At 38.0% G+C, this 21,722-nt stretch overlaps 1 protein-coding gene across 3 annotated transcripts in view; it reads left to right on the top strand.

Moving 5' to 3' along the window:
* The window catches only part of apbb2b (amyloid beta (A4) precursor protein-binding, family B, member 2b), a 106,253-nt gene that overhangs the window by 42,598 nt on the left and 41,933 nt on the right, over positions 1–21,722 (top strand). For all 3 annotated transcript variants that reach the window (XM_056460433.1, XM_056460426.1, XM_056460417.1), the window contains exons 3-7: positions 152–277; positions 2,100–2,145; positions 3,524–4,498; positions 19,220–19,437; positions 19,517–19,708. In XM_056460433.1, the coding sequence (XP_056316408.1) occupies positions 3,526–4,498; positions 19,220–19,437; positions 19,517–19,708 (1,383 nt within the window). In that variant the 5' untranslated portion in view covers positions 152–277; positions 2,100–2,145; positions 3,524–3,525. The remainder of the gene's footprint in view (positions 1–151; positions 278–2,099; positions 2,146–3,523; positions 4,499–19,219; positions 19,438–19,516; positions 19,709–21,722) is intronic.

Here is a 21,722-nt window from a genome sequence, read left to right as displayed (position 1 = left end):
TTTTCCCACCCCATGCTGTTTACACGCACAGCTGGAGATGTCACACACACACTCACACATCACTAACCTTAGCTGAGGGATGGGAATAGTGAAAACCCATTAAGTAGATATTTCCATACGCTATCTTATCATAATGTTTTATTGTGTGCAGAGCATATTTCTTGAGTGCTTCCATGGTGATAAACCGCTGCTGATTCGCTGAAACCTTGATGATGCGCTGACTCTACATCATGGCCCAAGAGGATCTGTGGAAATACCCACAATCCTCAGCTCCCTGGTGAGTACGGCTGACTGCTCATCGTATGGAGCCTGGTTTGTGTTCACTTTTGATGATACACAGATATGATGTGTTGTGCTTCACAAAACTGTTATTAAAACTACACATTCTCAATTGTGAATTTTAGATTAGATTAGATTCAACTTTATTGTCAATGTACCATGTAAAAGTGCAAAGCAGTTCAGGTCTAACCAGGAGTGCAATAGCAGCAAGTGCAGGATATACACTCACCGGCCACTTTATTAGGTACACTTTACTAGTACCGGGTTGGACGCCCTTTTGCCTTCAGAACTGCATTAATTCTTCGTGGCATAGATTCAACAAGGTACTAGAAATATTCCTCAGAGATTTTGGTCCATATTGACATGATAGCATCACACAGTAGCTGCAGATTTGTGTCCTGCACATCTATGATGCAAATCTTCCGTTCCACCACATCCCAAAGGTGCTCTATTGGATTGAGATCTGGTGGCTTTGGAGGCCATTTGAGTACAGTGAACTCATTGTCATCTTCAAGAAACCAGTCTGAGATGATTCGCGCTTTATGACATGGCGCATTATCCTGCTGGAAGTAGCCATCAGAAGATGAGTACAATGTGGTCATAAAGGGATGGACATGGTCAGCAACAATACTTTGGTAGGCTGTGGTGTTGACACAATGCTCAATTGGTACTAATGGACCCAAAGTGTGCCAAGAAAATATCCCCCACACCATTACACCACCACCACCACCAGCCTGAACCGCTGATACAAGGCAGGATGGATCCACGCCAAATTCTGACCCTACCATTCGAATGTTGCAGCAGAAATCGATATTCATCAGACAAGGCAAATCTTCTATTTTCCAATTTTGGTGAGCTGGTGCGAATTGTAGCCTCAGTTTCCTGTTCTTAGCTGACAGGAGTGGCACCCGGTGTGGTCTTCTGCTGCTGTAGCACATCCGTCTCAAGGTTAGACGTGTTTTGCATTCAGAGATGCTCTTCTGCATACCTCGGTTATAACGAGTGGTTATTTGAGTTACTGTTGCCTTTCTATCAGCTCAAATCAGTCTGGCCATTCTCCTCTGACCTCTGGCATCAACAAGGCATTTGTGCCCACAGAACTGCCGCTCACAGGATAGTTTCTCTTTTTCTGACTATTCTCTGTAAACCTTAGAGATGGTTGTGCGTGAAAATCCCAGTAGATCAGCAGTTTCTGAAATACTTAGACCAGCCCGTCTGGCACCAACAACCATGCCACATTCAAAGTCACTTAATTCACCTTTCTTCCCTATTCTGATGCTCCGTTTGAACTGCAGCAGATCCTCTTGACCATGTCTGCAGGCCTAAATGCATTGAGTGGCTGCCATGTGATTGGCTGGTTAGAAATTTGCATTAACAAGCAGTTGGACAGGTGTACCTAATAAACTGTCCGTAAGTGTAAGTATATAGTTAAAAGTGCATTTGTAGAAAACTATGGGTATTATTTACAGATGGATGCACTATGAACATAATATACAAGTCGTATTAACTAGAATCAGAGATTTAAAAATAGATGAACACACTGTCCAGGTTGCCATTAATAATCAGGGATATGCAAATAGATATGAACATAATATACAGGTTGTTATATGCTAAATATCGAATATTTATTGTATATAAATCACATTTGAATAATATTAATTACATGAATATTAATTACTTGAAAGTATATGATACATATTGAATTTATAAACATGTTAAATGTTTGAATATGCAGTGCATTCAGTATTGTAGATGTTATTTATGCCTATGGATAATTAAAAAAACTGTAATTATGCTTTTGTTTTGTTTTTTTGTTGCAGATATACACTGACAGTGTCTCCGGCTCAAAGAGAAAACCTGTACAAGGTCAGACAGCCCGTTGTGACAGAATGTTTTTTGTGCAGGGCTCTGCACTAAAAAATCTATAGAGATCTACTGGCTACTAATGAGTGATTCCTGACTCATCACGTGGTGTTATTTAATTAAATTGATGTGAAGCACATAAAGAGTTTCCTACAGTTGCCAACAGTAACTAGATTTGAAATTCAAATGAAATCTCAATTTCTTTTAATATGGAGCCCTGTTTGTGTCTGTCTGTCTTTATGTAACATGTCGAATTACTGCGTGATTGGTTAGATTCTCTTTTGTAATGAATGCAGTGTTTCCGTGAATCTACTCTTTGAGTGTTGGCAAAAATCAGCTCATCTTTTGGCACAAACCTGATTTAATTTTCCACCCAATCGCATCGAAGAATGAAGCGCTGGGTTGTAAATCAGCTGTAATCACATTCAATTCCCATCAGATTAAGTTGATTTTAAATGTGATAATTCAGTTTGGTAGCACAGAAGCAGCACAGTTTACGGAGCTGCTTGAGCAAAGGGAAATACGCTTTTCATGAACGTCATTGCAGATTCAGTCCTGGCGTCAATCTGATATTATTAGCATTTTATATTCCTTCACATTTAATAAAGGAAATGATGGGTGATCCACATGTAAAAAATGCTTCTGCATTGCTTAACTTGGCTGCTTTGACCCTGTTTACACCTAATCTGTCCTGACGCGTCCTGACCAACAGCAAGGACTGCTGCTTATCTGTCAATCAACTACTGGACAAAAACAAGGGTTTTAAACTTTGCCAAAATTCTGCTTTAATTAGATTACTAGAGGCACTCATTAAAAAAGAAGACAGATGTTTCTTTTCTGTTTTTCTATTGGTCTCTTTAATGTAGTAAAACTTTGTTTGCTTGTCTATTTGAATGGTTTTTATTGTATTTATTATATTCAGTGCATCCGGAAAGTCTTCATAGCACTTCACTTTTTCCACATATTCTAAAATGTATTAAATTCATTTATTTCCTCAAAATTCTCCACACAATACCCCATAATGACAATTTGAAAAAAGATTTTTTGAAACTGTTGCAAATTTATTAAAAACAAAAAAACCTGAAAAATCACATGTACATAAGTATTCACAGCCTTTTGTCATTATGGGGTATTGTGTGGAGAATCTTGAGGAAATAAATGAATTTAATCTATTTTGGCTGTAACATAAAAAAAAAATACAGCGCTATGAATACTTTCCTGATGCACTGTATGTATTATTTTAACTTGTTTTTGCCAAAATGATGGTTATTGAAGCTAAGATGACATTAAATTAAAGATACGAGACCATATTGGTTTCTGTATTGTTGAATACATTGTTTATGTGAGTTTTGACTGCTTTTTTTACCTGTTCTCTCCTTAGCCATGATGTCAGTCTGCGTGCCCTCACCACACAGCTCCTCCCCTTCCGTGGACGCAGCCAATCGCAACGGGCCCTCTGCAACTCCGCCCACTTCCCTCAGTCTGCGTTCCTCACACAATCAATTGCTCAGTGGAGATGTCATCAAACAGGGCCAGGCCACGCCCCCAAAGTGCCGGAAGAAGTACGCTCTAACAAGCATTCAGAGTGCGATGGGTCTCGGCGAAGGTGTGATGCCACCATCATCATCATCCTCAGCAACTACTGCCAACCCTAAACTGGCCAAAAACGGTGCAAATCAGTTACGCAAAGCTGCCGAGAGACAGGACCACAACAAAAACACCACCGAAGAAGAAGAAGAAGAAGGAGAAGAAGATGAGGATGGAAACACAGCGGCCCAATCAGAGCTCAGCATCGATGATGAGTTGAGGAATATTGAGGAATTAAGTCTGGACAGCGAGTCTAATGTTGACGATGCTCACAGTGACTTTGACACCAACAACGAGCTTGTCGATGAGGAAGTTAACGAGTTAATTGAGGATGACACTAATGAGGAAGATCACGTTGAGAATTGTGACGATCTGCTCATTCTGTCCGAGAAAAGCGAAATCGTTTTAGACAAGAAGTCCCCTGAGCACCTTAAGACCAAGAGTTACCTGGAGTCATGCCTGGATGGTCTGTCATACCAACTGCCCAATTCGCAGGAGGACGACATCACTAAGCCTTTGCTGGAGAACAAGAAGGATCCCTGTCCCGCGTCTCCAAGAAAACCACAGAGCCCCGAGGACACACCCCTGCTGTCTGTCGGCTCTTCATCTTCCTCTTCCTCGCCAGAGACTAAAAAAGACAGACCACGCACAGGAGCCAAGACAGACCGGGCACTAAACCGCATCCAGAACCTTCCACACAGCGACGAGGAGTCCAGCTGGACCACGCTGTCACAGGACAGTGCTTCTCTGGGCTCACCTGAAGAGAGCGGTTAGTAGTACACAAGTTCACATATGCGTATGTGTGTGTATAGCTTGCTGATCTTCTCAGTGTGGTTTTGTGTGTGTGTGCTTTGGCTCAGGCTCATGGATATTGTGCACTCATGTGGTATGTGTGGTTTCCAGTTTGACTGAAGTGCGTTGGCAGAGAGGTTTTTGTGTGTTTGGACTTTACACTTCACTGGAGGATGATCTAGGTGAACGCAGCGCAGTGTGTGTTTGGTTTGAAACTGTGGAGGAAAACTTGTCAAAAGTGGTTTTCTTATTGTGTGTGTGGTGCTGTGTAGCTCACTTTAAATTATCTGTTGAAGAGGTAAATTGCCCATTTTAATAGCTGTAATTGATGCTTATGTTCTGAATCAGGAGTGTTAAATAAGGTAGAGACATACAAAAGTTTTCGTAGCAGTTGGTCCACAGGACTGGAGTTCACAGTTTGCTGTTGAGTGGTCACAGGACCACTGATTTAAAGAGTTGCTTCACCACAAAAATGAAAACCTTTTAAGTTGTTTCAAACCTGTAATACTATTGAGTAAATGTATAATACAATATTCTTAATTAAAATCTGAAGGTTGGTTCACAACAGAATAATTTTTTTCGTACCTATCATTTTTCCTGACATTTTTAAGCATACATACCTAAGCAATTTTCACTGGCGATGAGCAAAATTATGCTCTGACTGTAGATGGCGTTTGTGGGAAAAATGTGCAAGCCATGAAAGAAAATTAATTGAAATGATATGAATCCTGGCATCACAGTGGCGCAGTTGGTAGCACGATCGCCTCAAAGCAAGAAGGTCGCTGGTTCAAGCCCTGGCTGGGTCAGTTGGCATTTCTGTGTGGAGTTTGCATGTTCTCCCCGTGTTCACGTGGGTTTCCTCCGGGTGCTCTGGTTTCCCCCACGAGTCTAAAGACATGCACTATAGGTGAATTGGGTAGGCTAAATTGTCTGTAGTGTATGTGTGTGAATGAGTGTGTATGGGTGTTTTCCAGTGATGGGTTGCAGCTGGAAGGGCATCTGCTGCGTAAAACATATGTTGGATAAGTTGGCAGTTCATTCCGCTGTGGGGACCCCAGATTAATAAAGGGACCAAGCCGTAAAATGAACGAATGAATAAATGAAACGAATCCTATTTGATATGGAATTGCTCTTCATACAATTCCCTGGTATCAACATTTTTTAGTCGCTTTACATTTATTATACAGCTCTTTGTGTTCAGACAACAATGAAACAAGCCACTTTACATTCACCTTGCTCATCATTAGGAAGGTATGCTCGCCAAGTTTTGTGCTTAAGCAGTAACAGGTTGTATTTACAGCAGCTCTAGACACATGAACAAAAGTGTGTCAATCTGTTTTTAATGCGGTGTGTCAATTAAACAAACAAACAAAATTTTTAAATGTTGGTGTACTTGATTACATTCACATCTTTTGTTTAGTTACCAGGTACTAAACATTATCTCTAAACATGTGCGCAGCAAACTAGATAACTGATATATAGCAATATTACAAATGTGACATAGAAGTTCATATTTGGATTTCACATATAAAGTATGCGTTATATGTATATACAAGATATATTTCAAAATATTGCAAAAATTAAACTAGGGATGCTCTGATCAGGGGTTTTGCAGCTGATGCCGAGTACCGATCCCTTGTCATGGTGATCAGCCGATACAGAGTACCGATTCTGATGCTTCAAGCTTTATAATGCAATATGCATAGACCATTAGTAGCAAAGTATGAACCTTAAGTGGAGATATCGCCTTACTAAGAGAAAAAAATTAAGGATTTATTCGGCTTATTCCCTAATTTGTCCGGGGTCACCAAAGAGGAATGAACCGCCACAAAAATTGGTAAGAAAAATGACAAACAATGCAATTTGGAAACATTGCAAATGATGAAAGAAGAATTCAACATTTCTCAATGTAGAAAAAGTTTGCAAATTTAATGCTTAACAATTTAAAATGCACATCTAGAAAATTTAATAATTTAATACGAAAATATTTTTACAATGAACAGAGGTCGTCTGTATGTGTTTTAGCTGCTGTAACGCGAGCACTCATGCCCCCATGCATCATTCGCTTCCTGTTGTGGCTGCTGTAGGCTATGCATAATATACAAAAGCACACGCGCATTTAACTCTGCTTGTAAACTCATAAACAAACCCCTGTGATCGGTTCATGAGATCTGCCAAATTGGTCAATCGTCCAATCGATCGGAGCATCCCTCATTAGATTGGAGCTATTGGAATTACAAATTTGTACATATATGTTCAAATATAAGCTTTACTTTGAAATGTATTCATATATTGGCATTTTTTGCTGGGGACAATGGATCTGAACAGAGATAGGCAATGTAACTAACTTGGTGTGGTCAAACATATATACAAATTAATCAAACTGCTGGTGACTTGTTATATGTAAAATATGCAGTTACACATTGTAATACTTAGAGAGACAAATAAAGACAATAACTTGACTACTCAACACCTGTGCTTAAAGTCAGATATGCCTAAAGGCATAGCTCACTCAAAATGGTGATCATTTGATGGTCATCATTTACTTACACTAAACTTCCAAACTAGAGGGTTTTTTTTGTTTTGATGAACACATAATATGATATATTTAAAAAATGTTGAAAATAGTTAACTATTGACTACTAAACAGTATTTGTTTTTAATATTATGGATGGAGGTTTCCAGCATTCTTCAAAATAGTTTCTTTTGTGTTTAGCAGAAAAGAACTGGTTTGGAATAAGTCAAAGCTGAGGAAATGATGACAGAATTTTCATTTTGGGTGAACTATCATTTAAATTGTTCTCAATCATATGTACTTAAAGGCAGAATATATTAGAGAATTAATAGAATTAATTAATATTTAATAGAAAAACAACAATTAATAGAAAAAAGATTGCAATCTCTATTTGACCCTACACATGATCTTAATTCAGCTTTTCTACGATTCAGCCAATTGTATTTTTAAGGTCAGGAGAGAAGTGTGTAGGCGGTTGTCTTCATATTGCTTTATATATGTTTCTCAGCAACATGGACACCTCCAAATGGTGTTAAACGTGTCACATACTGTATTTATAAGGTATAATTCACCCAAAAATGTAATTTCTCTCTTAATGTAATGACGTATTTGCGACTGGTTTGTTTACTATCTAGAGCAGGGGTGGGCAAACTTGGTCCTGGAGGGCCAGTGTCCTGCACAGTTTAGCTCCAACACAAATCAAACACACCAGAACATGCTAAACAGTGTCTTCGAGATCATTAGAAATCTATAAGCAGGTGTGTCTGATTAGAGTTGGAGCAAAACTGTGCAGGACACCGGCCCTCCAGGACCGAGTTTGCCCACCCCTGATAGAGGATGCATGCGTGTCTGCCAATGATGGCTACTTTAGTGAACAGAACCTGCATAGGCAATGAAACAGACAATAAAGTTGTAAATAATGTTCAGATTGTTGCACAGAGCGATTACCATATGTTTGAGAAATAACAATAATAATAGCCTACTCATATCAACCTTTATTTTTCGTGATCTTAATTTTAAGCAAAAAAAAGTGATTCTCATTTTAGCCAGAATCATGCAGCCCTAGAATATATATGAGATTTTTGCATTAAAACACACACACACACACACACACGCACGCACGCACGCAAAAAAAAAGAAAAAAAAAAAGGTATAAAACAAGGATCAGTTTTGGCAGTATTGTGCAATATAGATGCTGATCTTGTATGTGTTATATTAGACGTGTTCAACTATTTGGATTTGTTTACATGATGTTCTTATATCAATCTAAGTGTCTCATGCTAGCCATCAAGCTAATGCATATAGCAATGTGACAGCATCACAACATTCAACACACAAACTAGTTCTTCCAGATGTGTGATGCTTGCCATGAGGGTTTTAACTGGTGCCTTCCACATGATGTGACACCATGTGTTTGTTTGTGTGTGTGTGTGCTTTAGAATAGTTTACGCTAGAGGGAAGACAAGACCTCAAATTTGTAAAAGATGTTGGGAAAAGATGGCATTTACTTGTTTTGGTTTTGTTTTGTAATCAGGCTATGTAATACATTCTAAATTTGATATCGGCCAAAAATGTCATTCATTTTACCACATTCCAGCAGGCACACATCATAAGACGTTAATATTAGGTTAGATTTAGGTCATGATGTCAATGTTTAGTCAGCGTCTATGGACAACGTTAATTTGACGGTCAATAATTACATTGATATTTGGTTGATTTAAGGTTGTGTTGGAAAGTGACCAAAATCCAACATCTGATAGATGTCATAGTGGTTACGTCCACACAACGTCTAGGTGTAACATGATTAGATGTTGATATTTGGTTGATTCTAGGTTGATTTTAGGTTGGGTATTGGACAATGACGTCGGCCTGACGTTGAGTTTTGACGTCAACCCGATTTTCATTTCCAAACAAAATCCAGCGTCTCCTTGATGTTGGGGTACAACGTCAATATGATGTCTTGTTGACGTCCTGTGCCTGCAGGGATCCATCTATTTCATTATAGTAAATTTCACTAGCTTGAATTTGAATTCTCAAATCACAATGTTTCTAAATCCTAAATTCATTCAAACCCTGTCTGATTGATTTCGATTGGCTCTGAAGAACTCCCAACATAAATCCCAGTGATTCTGTGCTCTTTATTGGCATTATCAAACTACATTTTTGTTATTGTTTCTAACAAGCAATAGCATTACGTCTTCCATGTTGTGGTGTGAATTATTACTTTTGTAGTATACAAAAGAGCAGTATCAACATTCTTTTAAATATCTCCTCTTTTGTTTCACTGAAGAAAAGTCATTCGCGACATGAGGCTGCATAAATAATTTTCGTTTTTGTGTAAATTGTTCGTGATGGAGGCATCACGGTGGCGCAGTGGGTAGCACGATCGCTTCACAGCAAGATATTCGCTGGTTTGAGCCCCGGCTTAGTAAGTTGGCAGTTCTGTGTGGAGTTAGCATGTTCTCCCCGTGTTGGCGTGGGTTTCCTCCAGGTGCTCCGGTTTCCCCCACAAGTCCAAACACATGCGCTATAGGTGAATTGAATTGACTAAATTGGCCGTAGTGTATGTGTGTGAATGCAAGAGTGTATAGATGTTTCTCAGTGTTGTGTTGTGGCTGAAAGGGTATCTGCTGTGTAAAACGTATGCTGGATAAGTTGGCGGTTCATTCCGCTGTGGCGACCCCTGATTACTAAAGGGACTAAGCTGAAAAGAAAACGAATGAATGAATGATGCTTGTGATGGGACCCATGTTGTGCATGTTTTATGACTTGATACACTGTGGTGAGTCAAAATGGCTGTTTCTGTGGTAACAAGTCTCCTTTGCTCCCTTGACTGTCAATCAAAGCAGTTTCCCATTGACACAGTGTCAGTCAATATCTCCTACTGTAGACTGGAAAACCTCACAGGTGTGTGGCAGGTCTGTTTGGCCAGCATGCTGGCTAATGGACAGCTGTGAACCAGATTTACACCCAGATGTTAGCTGGCATCCCCACAGCAGGCTGTGTATACACACAATTTCTGCACATCAATTCCTCTCCCACAGTTTTTGTGTCTTGTCATACCAAGGTCACATGACCACGCGCTGGGTGACACTGCAGGAAAAATTATCCTCTGGGGTTGCCTCGGTGACCGAACCTAGAGGCGGGTTTTGTCCGAGTGGTGTCACCAATTGCGTGCCCTGGATGGACAGGAAGCTAATATCCCTCTTCCTGCGAGATTCGAATAAAAAAATAAATAAACAGCAAATAAACAGAGTCTGGTTGCTCTCGCATACTCACCCACCCCGTCTCTCCCTCTCTCAGATTTTTTCTCCCATCAGTCGCTCGCCCCCTCTGTCTCTCTCCGGCTCTACCTCTGCTTTCCTCTCTCTTCTCATGTCATCCTCTCCTCTCGCGGCTGCTCAGTCATGATGCTGGGTAAAGACTACATGTTGGCCATTGTTATAGTGAATTACGAGGGTAGGTACCGCGCGTCGGTGTGTCTGTGTGGATGTGAGTCAGTGCTGCGCATGTAGCTACGCGTCTCCGTTGCGTGTGCATGCTCATAAATGCAGGCGGAGAGGAGAGATAAGGAAGGAGGGAGGATATGCAGCGAAGGGTGTCACGAGCTGTGTGCCGAATATTAAAGTTTGTGCATATGTTCGTGGCACTTGGGTCCGTGAATTTTACAGCTGCCCTCCCCTCCCCCTCCGCCGCCACATTCTTTATAGACTGCAGAAAGAGAGACGTTATCAAAAGTGGGTCGAATGATAGATCTTGCGCTGAAAACTGGGATCGGGATGGTTTTGTATATGTCGTGTTTAAAAATTAAATCTCTGAAAAGTCGTTAAACGTTAGCTTGTTTCCTTTGTATTTGACTATTCTGAATGCTGTTTTAAGTTTTTTAGGCAGCCGTAGTGACCCACTTTCTTTATCACGGACTACAAGTCCCAGGATGCACCTCAACATAATAATCAGTATTAAAGAATCTGTACTGCAGTGCCTCATCTCAAATGAAAGGAAACTTGGGGAGAGGAGGCTACTCTAATAAGCACTCGTGTTCATTTAGCATGCTGGGAGATTAGATTAGCCGTACATGACTAGTGCTGGCTAATTGCTCTTTCACTCAGTTAGTCAGTTCTGTTGGCTAATTATTAAGTCTCATTGAAGTGAGACGTGCCTTAAAGCGACAAGGGGGTTGCTCAGCTTGTGCTTTCATGGTTTTTATATTTGAAAGGAAAGGTCTTGGATCATTTGCTCACCCTCATGTTGTTTTAAACTCTTATGACTATTCTTTTTTTAGTGGTACATAGAGAGAATATAGTTTGAAGATTGTTGCTTCCTACTGTATTTTGCTCAAGCAATTGAAGTTAATGAGAACAGTGACTTTTTTTGGCTTTCCTTCAAGCAAAAAATAGGGCCACATAAATGTTTTCATTACTTAAAAGGAATGAAACATTCAATCTAATGAAATGAAACAGCCAACAGAATAGGCCAATCTCCTTCAGTTTTTTCCCCCTCAGTCGTCAGTATGCCATTTGTAACATTGACACCGGTACTGTTGTTTTATTAGGGCTGTGCATTAATGCATTTCACAATTCTATTCATAGGCTTTCCGTTACATTCTGATATTAGGGTTGTGCCAATAGAAAATGCCATTTCTCCATCGCCTAACAGTCAGACATTAGGGTCGAGAGTCGACATTAGGGCCGCACGATATTGGAAAAATGTGATATTTGAATTTTCTACGATAAATGTTGTGATATGAAAACAGTTTCAGAAGATGGTTTGAATTGCTCTATTTGACGGTTTTCTGGGGAGTCTAACAGTATTTGGTTACAGAAATTGAATAATCACAATGCAAAAATGCTTTTCCTATACTACTTCTATCAGAAGAAATAAGTGAAAGTTACATTTTTTTGGCTTGTTATAAGGAAATTATCTGCCAGTGGGGTAAGCGAAATAATCCTATTTTTGCTTTAAAATGTAGTAGGGCTGCAACAATGAATCGATTGAAATCGATTACTAAAAGCTTTGGCAACGTATTTCATAACCGATTCGTCGTGTCGCGTGATGCAAAGACGTTTGATTACTAAAACAACTTTAGTTCTGTCCTCATAGACTGGATGGAGCAAAAAAACGAGCCGAGGTAATGTTAGAAAAGATACATGGCGAGGAAGGGAGCAACAGCAGGGTAAATTACTACAGCTTGTGTTTACCTGTTATCCAGCTTGACAAGCATGACGTGAAAAATTCAAACTGAGCTTTGGCGTGTTGGCTGGCGCTGAGCCAGAGAAAGATATGTCATATTATCACAATTATGCAATGTTTTTAACCACCCAATGCTTATTTTATGTTTTAGACTTGTAAATACACACATACTAGTAAAACAATACATTTAGAGTTTGTAAAACACACAAGAAAGTCTATGGAAGTCTAACAATCCATTCAAATATAATTTGCTGATGTGTATTATTCATATCAGATACCCGTAGTGAAAGTAACAATAAAGTTCACTCTATTTTTCTCCCAGCTGGCCAGCCACTTGCTTGCATGCATTTTGGGAGTAACTGGTAAATTTACGTGCTGAATCCTGCATGCTCTATGAACGAGGCATGCACATGGCTGCAAGTAAACATGGCGATGGACATTTCATGGTTTAGATCACGATCAAGAACGTTTACACGTCTTTTAAACAAAAAAAAAAAACTCATTTACACGTTTTTGTGAATTTGAATATCAGGTAGTTGATAACATAATGGGAAAGTGTGTGAATATTTAGTATTAAAATGGAAAAGCATAATAAAAGGGATACATCTGTCATACAGTGGTGTGTCACAGGACAAGCATGACGCATCGCCACGGAAACATTAAGGGTGTTTCCAACAAAACTCCGTGGTCAGATAGAATCTTTTAAACTCGGCAGTGAAAGGGTTAATAACAGAAGTAAAGTAGCGGTGGTATAGTTACTTTGAACTTTGAACTTTGCATTGAAGACTAAAGACACGTTTTTATTCACTCGCCTTTTTTGGATCATTCATTTTTCCATCTGTCATGTATAGCTACACTGCAAAAAAGCTTTTCTTATTTAGTCATTTTGTCTCGTTTCCAGTCCATATATCTAAAAAATCTTAAATTCAAGACTAGACAAGAAAAATGGCATGAGAAAATGAAGTGGTGCTTAAAACGTCTGTTTGAGATTTTATCTCATCAAGATTATTTTTCTTACCGCATTAGCAAATAATTTTGCTTGTTTTAAGCAAACTAACACCTAATTTTGAGATGTTTTTTTTTCAGAAAACAAGACATAATTTCTTATGCTATTTAAAATGTCTAGTATGTGTCTTGATATAAGAATGAAAACAAGACAACAAGACTTTTCTTTTTTTTATCCAATTCATCTATTAATCGAAAAATAATCGACAGATTAATTGATTATTAAAATAATCAGTATCATAAAATACATAAAATAATCGCTAGTTGCAGCCCTAAAATGTAGATATTTGGACTAGAAACAAGACAACAATTCCAAGTAAGATTTTTTTTTTGCATAAATCATATAAATTCCATATAAGTACAATGATTAAATACAATTCTGTGGCTCTTGGTCAAATAGAATTTAGACTGGACATTGCATATCTTTGCGATGTCACTATTGCGGATTCGCATATTGCGATATCGATGCTAAAACTCTATATCATGATATACATCATGATTTTCCACTCCCTCCCCAACACAGCATCAGCATCAGCAGGAACAGCAACGTTTTTTCTAGAGTTTTCCAGTTTCCAAGTTTTTTTTTTTATAACAATTAAATTAGTCAGTATATGATAGCTATGTGCATTTGCATTTATTTTGCACCAACAAGATTACGAATTGTAACAGGATTAACATTGTGAACAGGATTACCCAAAGTGATTTCCAGATGTATCGCACCCCAAACCCCCCCCCCCCCCCCTGGTGGACATGGTCCTTTGACCTGTGTGTCCTTTGAGTAAAATAAATAACTTTGGCATTGTTAAACAAGACCAGTTTATGTATGAGGAACATCTTTGTGTTGCCTAAAGTGCCTGTAATGTAGATGTGCATGAGGTCAAATGCTTTCGAACAGCTGCTAAAGACCACCTGCTCTCCGTCCAATGATCTCAGTGCGGTCCAACTGAATTTGGCATGGGGCATCATTTGATAGTTGATTGAGTCTTATTATAAGCCTTGTTAGCTTAGTTCTAGTTGTCGAAAAGGGCTTGTTCATGTTCATCAGTCTATCGAATTAAACACAAATAAGATGAAACATAGAAGTATTTGTTTACAATGAATATATATTTTAAGATTTTAGATTCAACATGGAACATGTGAAACAACAAAACAGAGAAGAAGCAGACAGTGCATTAAAAAAAATGACTTATGTGTCAAACAGAAGCAGGGCAAAACTTAAATAGGTCTAATGCAGGAGAGAATAATATAATATGTACTTATGCTGAAATTAATAATTTGTTACAATGTACATAATGTGTACATGTTTTTACATTGTACTTATGCTTGATTAAATACATGCAGTTACATTTGTAATTTAGTTCTGTAATTATATATGTATTTAGACTGCTGAACATCCCTTACCTACACCTTAACCCACCTTTAATCCTACCCATAACACCAACCTTTCCCCTAATCTTACCCGTATCCCACTTCAAGGGCACCAGAAGTGTTCTTAAATGCATTATGAACAAGTTAGGTGCAGCTGAAGTCAGAATTATTAGCCCTCCTTTGAAATAATAAAAAAAAAATCCCAAATGATATTTACCAGAGCAAGGAAATTTTTCACAGTATGTCTGATAATATTTGATAACATTTCTTGTTTCATTTCAGCTGGAATAAATGCAGTTTTTAATTTTTTAAAACCATTTTAAGGTCAAAATGATTAACCCCTTTAAGCTGTATATATTTTTTTAATAATCTACAGAACAAACCATCGTTATACAATAACTTGCCTAATTACCCTATCCTGCCTAGTTAACCTAATTAACCTAGTTAAGCCTTTAAATGTCACTTTAAGTTGTATAGAAGTGTCTTGAAAAATATCTGTCATCATGGCAAAGATACAATAAGTCAGGTATTAGAAATGAGTTATTAAAACTATTATGTTTAGAAATGTGTTGAAAAAAATCTTCTCTCCGTTAAACAGAAATTGATAAAAAAAATAAACAGAGGGGCTAATAATTCAGGGGGGGGCTAATAATTCTGACTTCAACTCTACATTGTATTTATATTTTAATGCAAGTACATGGTAGTTAAGGACACTTGATATAAAGTGGGACCTATATAAATTTTGATGTTCTGAAATATTTGTTAAACAAAATTGATGAAGTTAAAAATGTATATACATGTTAAAACATTGTACAATGCCTTATTAGACAGTATATTCCAACCCTATCTGATATGAATTCAGTTAAATTCCATGTCAATTCCTTTACATTTATATTTAGTCATTTAGCAGACACTTTTGTCTAAAGTTACTTACAATTGAAGAGGCATTCAGCAATTCAACAAGAAGAGGCAATACACACAAGAAGTGCTTACTATACAAAGGAACTGTTGGTGCTCAGAGAATTAGGTAAAGAGAGAGAAGAGTGTTCCTACAGGTGGTTTGTCAAGCCCACTCACCTGTGTGAGGCACACTCAGTTTGGGATTGTCATCTAATGAGGTGGGGGAGAGAAGAGGGGGTTCTGGTTTTGTTTACATGAGTTCAGGTGATTTGAGAAGAGAGGGGTTTTTATTTGTTGTTATTGATACATTTTCTAAAACATAAAAGTCAGCTGCCGACACGGTGGCTCAGTGATTAGCACTGTCACCTCACAGCAAGAAGGTAACTGGTTTGAGTCCCAGCTGGGTCAGTTGGCAGTTCTGTGAAGAGTTTGCATGTTCTCCTCATGTTGGTGTGCGTTTCTTCTGGGTGCTCCGGTTTTCCCTACAGTCCAAAGACATGAGGTATAGGTGAATTGGGTAAGCTAAATTGGCTGTAGTGTATGTTTGTGAATGAGTGTGTATGGGTGTTTCCCAGTACTGGGTTGCAGCTGGAAGGGCATCCGCTGTGTAAAAACATATGCTGGATAAGTTGGCAGTTCATTCTGTTGTGGAAACGCATGATGAATAAAGGTACTAAGCCGAAGGATAATAAATGAGTGAATGAATACAAGTCAGCCAAACAGCTATAAATCCCATGTGACCACTTTAAACCCAATGCAAATCTGCAACGGGAAATCTTTTGCCTTTAAATGAAGGTCGTGATGACATGCCTATTAAAATGACTGTAAATGTGTAAATGTGTCTGCACATTTGGTTCATCAAAAAGCATAATTTTAATATCTATCAAATCCTTGTGATTGGCAGAGTACAGTGTTTTAACCAGTTCTGATGAAAGAGAGTGAAAGCAAAATTACAATCAGAATGTGAATGTGGATTTATTTTGGACCAACAAGATTTAACGGGATTACCCAGACATATTGTATCCACTCTGTGGACTTGGTCCTTTGACCTGTATGACCTCTGAGTAAACAAATGACTTTGGCATTGTTAAACAAGACCAGTTTTTGTATGAGGAACAGCTTTGTGTTGCCTAAATCGTGCGCCCTGTACATTTCCCATCATTGTTTTTAAGTCTAATAGTTCCTTCTGACCTCATAGCAAGTGTCAACACTTTAAAATCTCAGCAAATTCACTTAACATCTGTGTGTTGTTTGTCTACCTTATCATAGGTAGATACGGAGCACTTGGACAGCCTGCTTATTTTAAATCAACTATTCATCAAATTAGAAGATGTCATCTTTTATAACTGATTATGACACAGTTGCAGATAGCATTGAACTTAAGTAATTTGCTATATTTCATTTTTGGAGGTGTTGATTGCATTAATCATGCACACATTGATAAAACCCCTTTGAGAATCTTTTTAGAGTTGTTTTAAGCACACACACTGAATGTCACGACTTCGTGGTTTTGGTGAAGACGTGTTTCCTGGCTTGAATCTGTTCAGCATATGTGTGAGTAACAGACTGCAGTGGTTTACTTTGTGTGTGTGTGTGTGTGTGTGTGTGTGTGGTTTTCCTCACCCAGATTGCATTGTGTGAATAATGCCCTTACTAACATCTGAAACATGAAACAAACATTCCCAGCTGCAGAGTGAGGACAGACACAACAGTAGCTCTTGCAAGGGAATAAGATTGTAGGCTACAATGCTCCTCTACTTTCACAAAAAAAACACATATAAATGAAAGAAAAAAAATGTAATTTATCATGCTAATGTTACACAAAATTATTATTATGGCATTTATTAGGTGATTTTCTTCAACGTTAAAGCCCTATTTTACTAACAATGAGTATACAGTAGTTATCTTACAGCTCGTATATATCACAGAAACACACCAAGATGAGAGAAAAACTCCTTATTCCAATAATATCTGGCTTCAGGGGCTTTAATTATGCAAGGTTGACACTTGAAATGCTCTTGTAAACAGTGTCCTTAGACTGGCTGGTCATTAGCATGCTATAGTAGAAATATGTAAGACACATATATACTGTTTATACCACAGTGAATAATATCATAATATTAATAACTAAGTTTACAAAGCAGGACATCTTTACACTGAGACAAGGAAACATTAAATAATGTAATATATCGCAAGCAAATTAAGACATACAAGAAATTAGAAATGCATGTCATTTGGCATATGGTGAAACGGTTTTAGTGAAATGTTACTTCTGTTTTAATATGAGACTTACAGATTTTATTTTGATAAATTCCTTTATTATGAGTAATCGTATACATTGGTTTGCATCCCTCAGATTAAAAAAAAAAAACGTAAAACATCATGAAGTCAGTTCTACCAGAAAGACTTGAAAGGCGGATAAAATTTTTAACATTAATCGAGAAAGCATAAAACATTGCAATTTCGGTTACTGTCCTTTGTGTATAGTCCTTTGGCATAAGCCCCGTCGATGATGCAGGTCTCGTGAAGAGCTGAAAAATACTGCCTGAAGATGAAGGCAAGGCGGAGCCAACCCCCCAGCGAGAACAGGGCCCAACCTGGTGGTGGTGCGGAGGATGGAGGGATCTTTGGCTACGTCACCTATGAACAGCAAAAAAAATCGTTTAGACAGCTTATTTATATAGCACGCTTAATTATTATTGGCTGAATGGATAATCATGAAGAATGACGTAGAATTAGAGTCTTGCTGGTAGAACCTTCGCTTAAGCTTTCATTTCTCACATATTCAATCACTTCTTGATGGGGAATGCCGTAAACTAGGGATTTTACCCTATCTAATTACATCTGCTAGATTATTTACTGGATTATCATATACAGTTGAAGTCAGAATTATTAGCCCTCCTTTGAATTTTTTTCTTTTTTAAATGTTTTCCAAATGATGTTTAACAGAGCAAGGAAATTTTCACAGTATGTCTGATAATATTTTTTCTTCTGGAGAAAGTCTTATTTGTTTTATTTCGGCTAGAATAAAAGCAGTTTTTAATTTTTTAAGAACTATTTTAAAGTTAATATTATTAGCCTCCTTAAGCTATGTTTTTTTCCGATAGTCTACAGAACTTTATCTTTGCCATCATGACAGTAAATAATATTTTGCTAGATATTTTTCAAGACACTTCTATACAGCTTAAAGTGACATTTAAAGGCTTAACTAGGTTATTTAGGTTAACTAGGCAGGTCAGGGTAATTGGGCAAGTTAGACTATCGGAAAAAATATAGCTTTAAGGGGCTAATAATTTTGACCTTAACATGAGTTTAAAAAAATTGAAATTTGCTTTTATTCTAGCCGAAATAAAACAAATAAGACTTTCTCTAGAAGAAAAAATATTACCAGACATACTGTGAAAATTTCCTTGCTCTGTTAAACATCATTTGGCAAATATTTAAAAAAGAAAAAAATTAAAAGGGGGGCTAATAATTCTGACTTCAACTGTATATTACACCACCCCACAACAACGTAGTATGCCCCAAATTGTTATATCAAATATCAACACTTTGAAATGCAGCTCAGCCAGATCAGATTAGAGAAACTAAATGATATACACACCATACTAAATGCATATACATTACCATATTGTAAATGCACGCTTAGTGTTTTGGTTATAGCGGCCATTTGTAGTAGTCTTGGATATGTTGGATGACCTACTATATTTGTATTTACAGATATCTGGGGCGAGCAGTCATTTCAGACAGACCCTGATTTGCCTCCAGGATGGAAGATGATGACAGACATGGCTGGTATTTATTACTGGCACATTCCAACGGGCACCACACAGTGGGAGCGGCCCGCCCCATGCCATCCGGTGCCAACTGGACCCAGCCATGCCAGCCGCAAACACTCACTGGGTTCCCTGTCGCCTTCGCCCACCCCAGATCATGAGGTAGGATTCATTTGAGGCTACATTGTAAAGAAAAGAATAAGTTTTATCCACCTTGACCAATCACATTTTCTGTATCTAGTCGATGTCTCACGCCGATGTGTTTTTCGGAGCGTCGAGTCGTTCGGGCAGCACCACTTCTGACAGTTCGTCTGAGCCCGCGCCCATCCCATCTTCTTCATGTGTGGACCCGACCCCCATCCTGTCCTCAAACTCGTCCTCATCCTCTGACGCCAATGTTCCTTCCTGTGGATTCGTCAACAGCTGCTACTTTGTAAGTCTTTTTTTTGTTATCAGTGTCCCATTTTACAGTATATGGACAATACTTTATGGTCATATCCTGCCATTCTCTGGGTGCAGAGCTTTCACAATGAGTGTGTAGAATTCCACAGTCATTTAGTTGTGTAGACCACATTAGCATTAAGTTATAGTTTATAAAAGAAGCAGAATTCTTGCTGTTACAGATGTGCATAAGTTGCCATTGATTAAAAAGAGCTTGGTAAATTTATTATTTCATTCACCACACTTATATACTTTAAATCTGTGAATTTCAGGTATTTCAAACAGTCCTATCAATAAATTTTTACAGCCTAGTTATTTTTGAATTTCAATTGCTTCTGGGCTTATTTATAAGTGGGTTTGGATCTTCTTTTGGTCCTTTGAGTCTTAGTCTACTTTACTGATATGCTGTCTGCTTTAATGCGAGACGAGGTTAACCGCACCTCACATCCTTTTCTGTGTTTTCAACATGGGAAAGTGTTACATACAGCATTTATTACAATTGTCAAATAGATACTTTAAAACAGACTTTTTAAACTTAAATTCAAATGTTATTTTTGTAATAAAAATCTAATGTTAGTAGGTTAGTAACGAACTATTGGTTGAAACCATTTTTTACTTGGTAAAAAACGTAGTTTTTATGTGTAATTTATTGCAGCAGTTCCCAACAGAGGGGTACCAACCCACAAAGGGGCCTCAGCGAGCTCTGTGTGGGGGGTCGCTTCATATTTAAAACATTTTTTAGCAGTTGACAATAGGCTATATGCACACTGACTTTTAATTTTCAACCAGGCAGCCCAAGCAGCTCAGTCTTTCCATTACAAAATAGTCACGTTTAAGTTAAATAGTCTAGTTTCTTTAAAAATCAGCGATCTTCACTGCCTGTTAGATATTCGATATAAAGTGGGTCTCAGATCAGACAAGAAACACCGCATTAAATTCAATTCCCCCCTGCCACGTCTTTAAAATGTGACTGTTTATTTTACCCCTGTATTTTCCATGGAATTTCTGCGCTAGCCTGTTGCTACTGATGGCGCTAGCGGTTACAAGGGTCTTTCATCTCGTTTTACGCTTGAACAACTAAATGAATGCTTTAGTCTATTTAACTGAATGTATTGTAATAACATTACAACATCGATGCTGTAAAAACAACCCTGTGAAATTGAAAATTAAACTTTCCCCGGAAGTTTATCGTTGGCTATAAAACTGTGTATAGAGCCCATTAGGAGAATGATCTTGTTGCCTTTAGTTCATTTTATTCCCTGGCTGACCAAAAAATGGACAAATTTGTAATTCGTCCTCCACAAAAAAGACAGAGTCACACTGATTCACCTTCAGCTGCTATTAGTACTGACCCAAGCCTACTGGACCCAGGTGAGGAAGCTCCAAACAGTTTGGGTCGCAGCGCTAGCAATGCTGAAAACACGAAATGCAGGAAACACCAAGACAGTAACCTGAACAATGGTTTTATTCCATTTTCTCGAAGCAAAGAGTCCCTGACCCAGCCACAGTGCAATATCTGTGCCAAAGTTCTTACTAACGAATGCATGAGGTCTTCAAATTAATAAGACATTTGCAGACGACTCATCCCAATACCGCAAAGTGTACCCAATGCAAATGGCCAACTGATGATTTGCATTTTTTTACATTAGGCTATTATTTGTGCATAAACATATTTAGATAGAGTAACAAACATACCTTTGTTTAAAAACTAAATTTTTTTATTATACCTACTGCACATTTATATGAGCGATAATATCATTACATGTTGAGGGGGACCTTAAATATTTTTCGGAGGAAAAGGGGATCTCAGGGAAATTTCTACAAATATTGTTGAAATACCATTAATAAGTCTCTTTTGCACTACTAGTGAAAAAAGTATTATAAATATTTTTATAGTTTAAAATAACCATTTAATATTGATTGATTTGTTTGTGTATGTGTGTGTGTGTGTATAAATGAAGATTTTAGATGCAAACCTTCTACATCCATCAGACCTCTTTTTTGTA

This window comes from Danio aesculapii, chromosome 1, assembly GCF_903798145.1.
Source record: "Danio aesculapii chromosome 1, fDanAes4.1, whole genome shotgun sequence".
NCBI classification, from domain to species: domain Eukaryota; kingdom Metazoa; phylum Chordata; class Actinopteri; order Cypriniformes; family Danionidae; genus Danio; species Danio aesculapii.
This window is presented reverse-complemented; position numbering and strand designations above follow the sequence as displayed.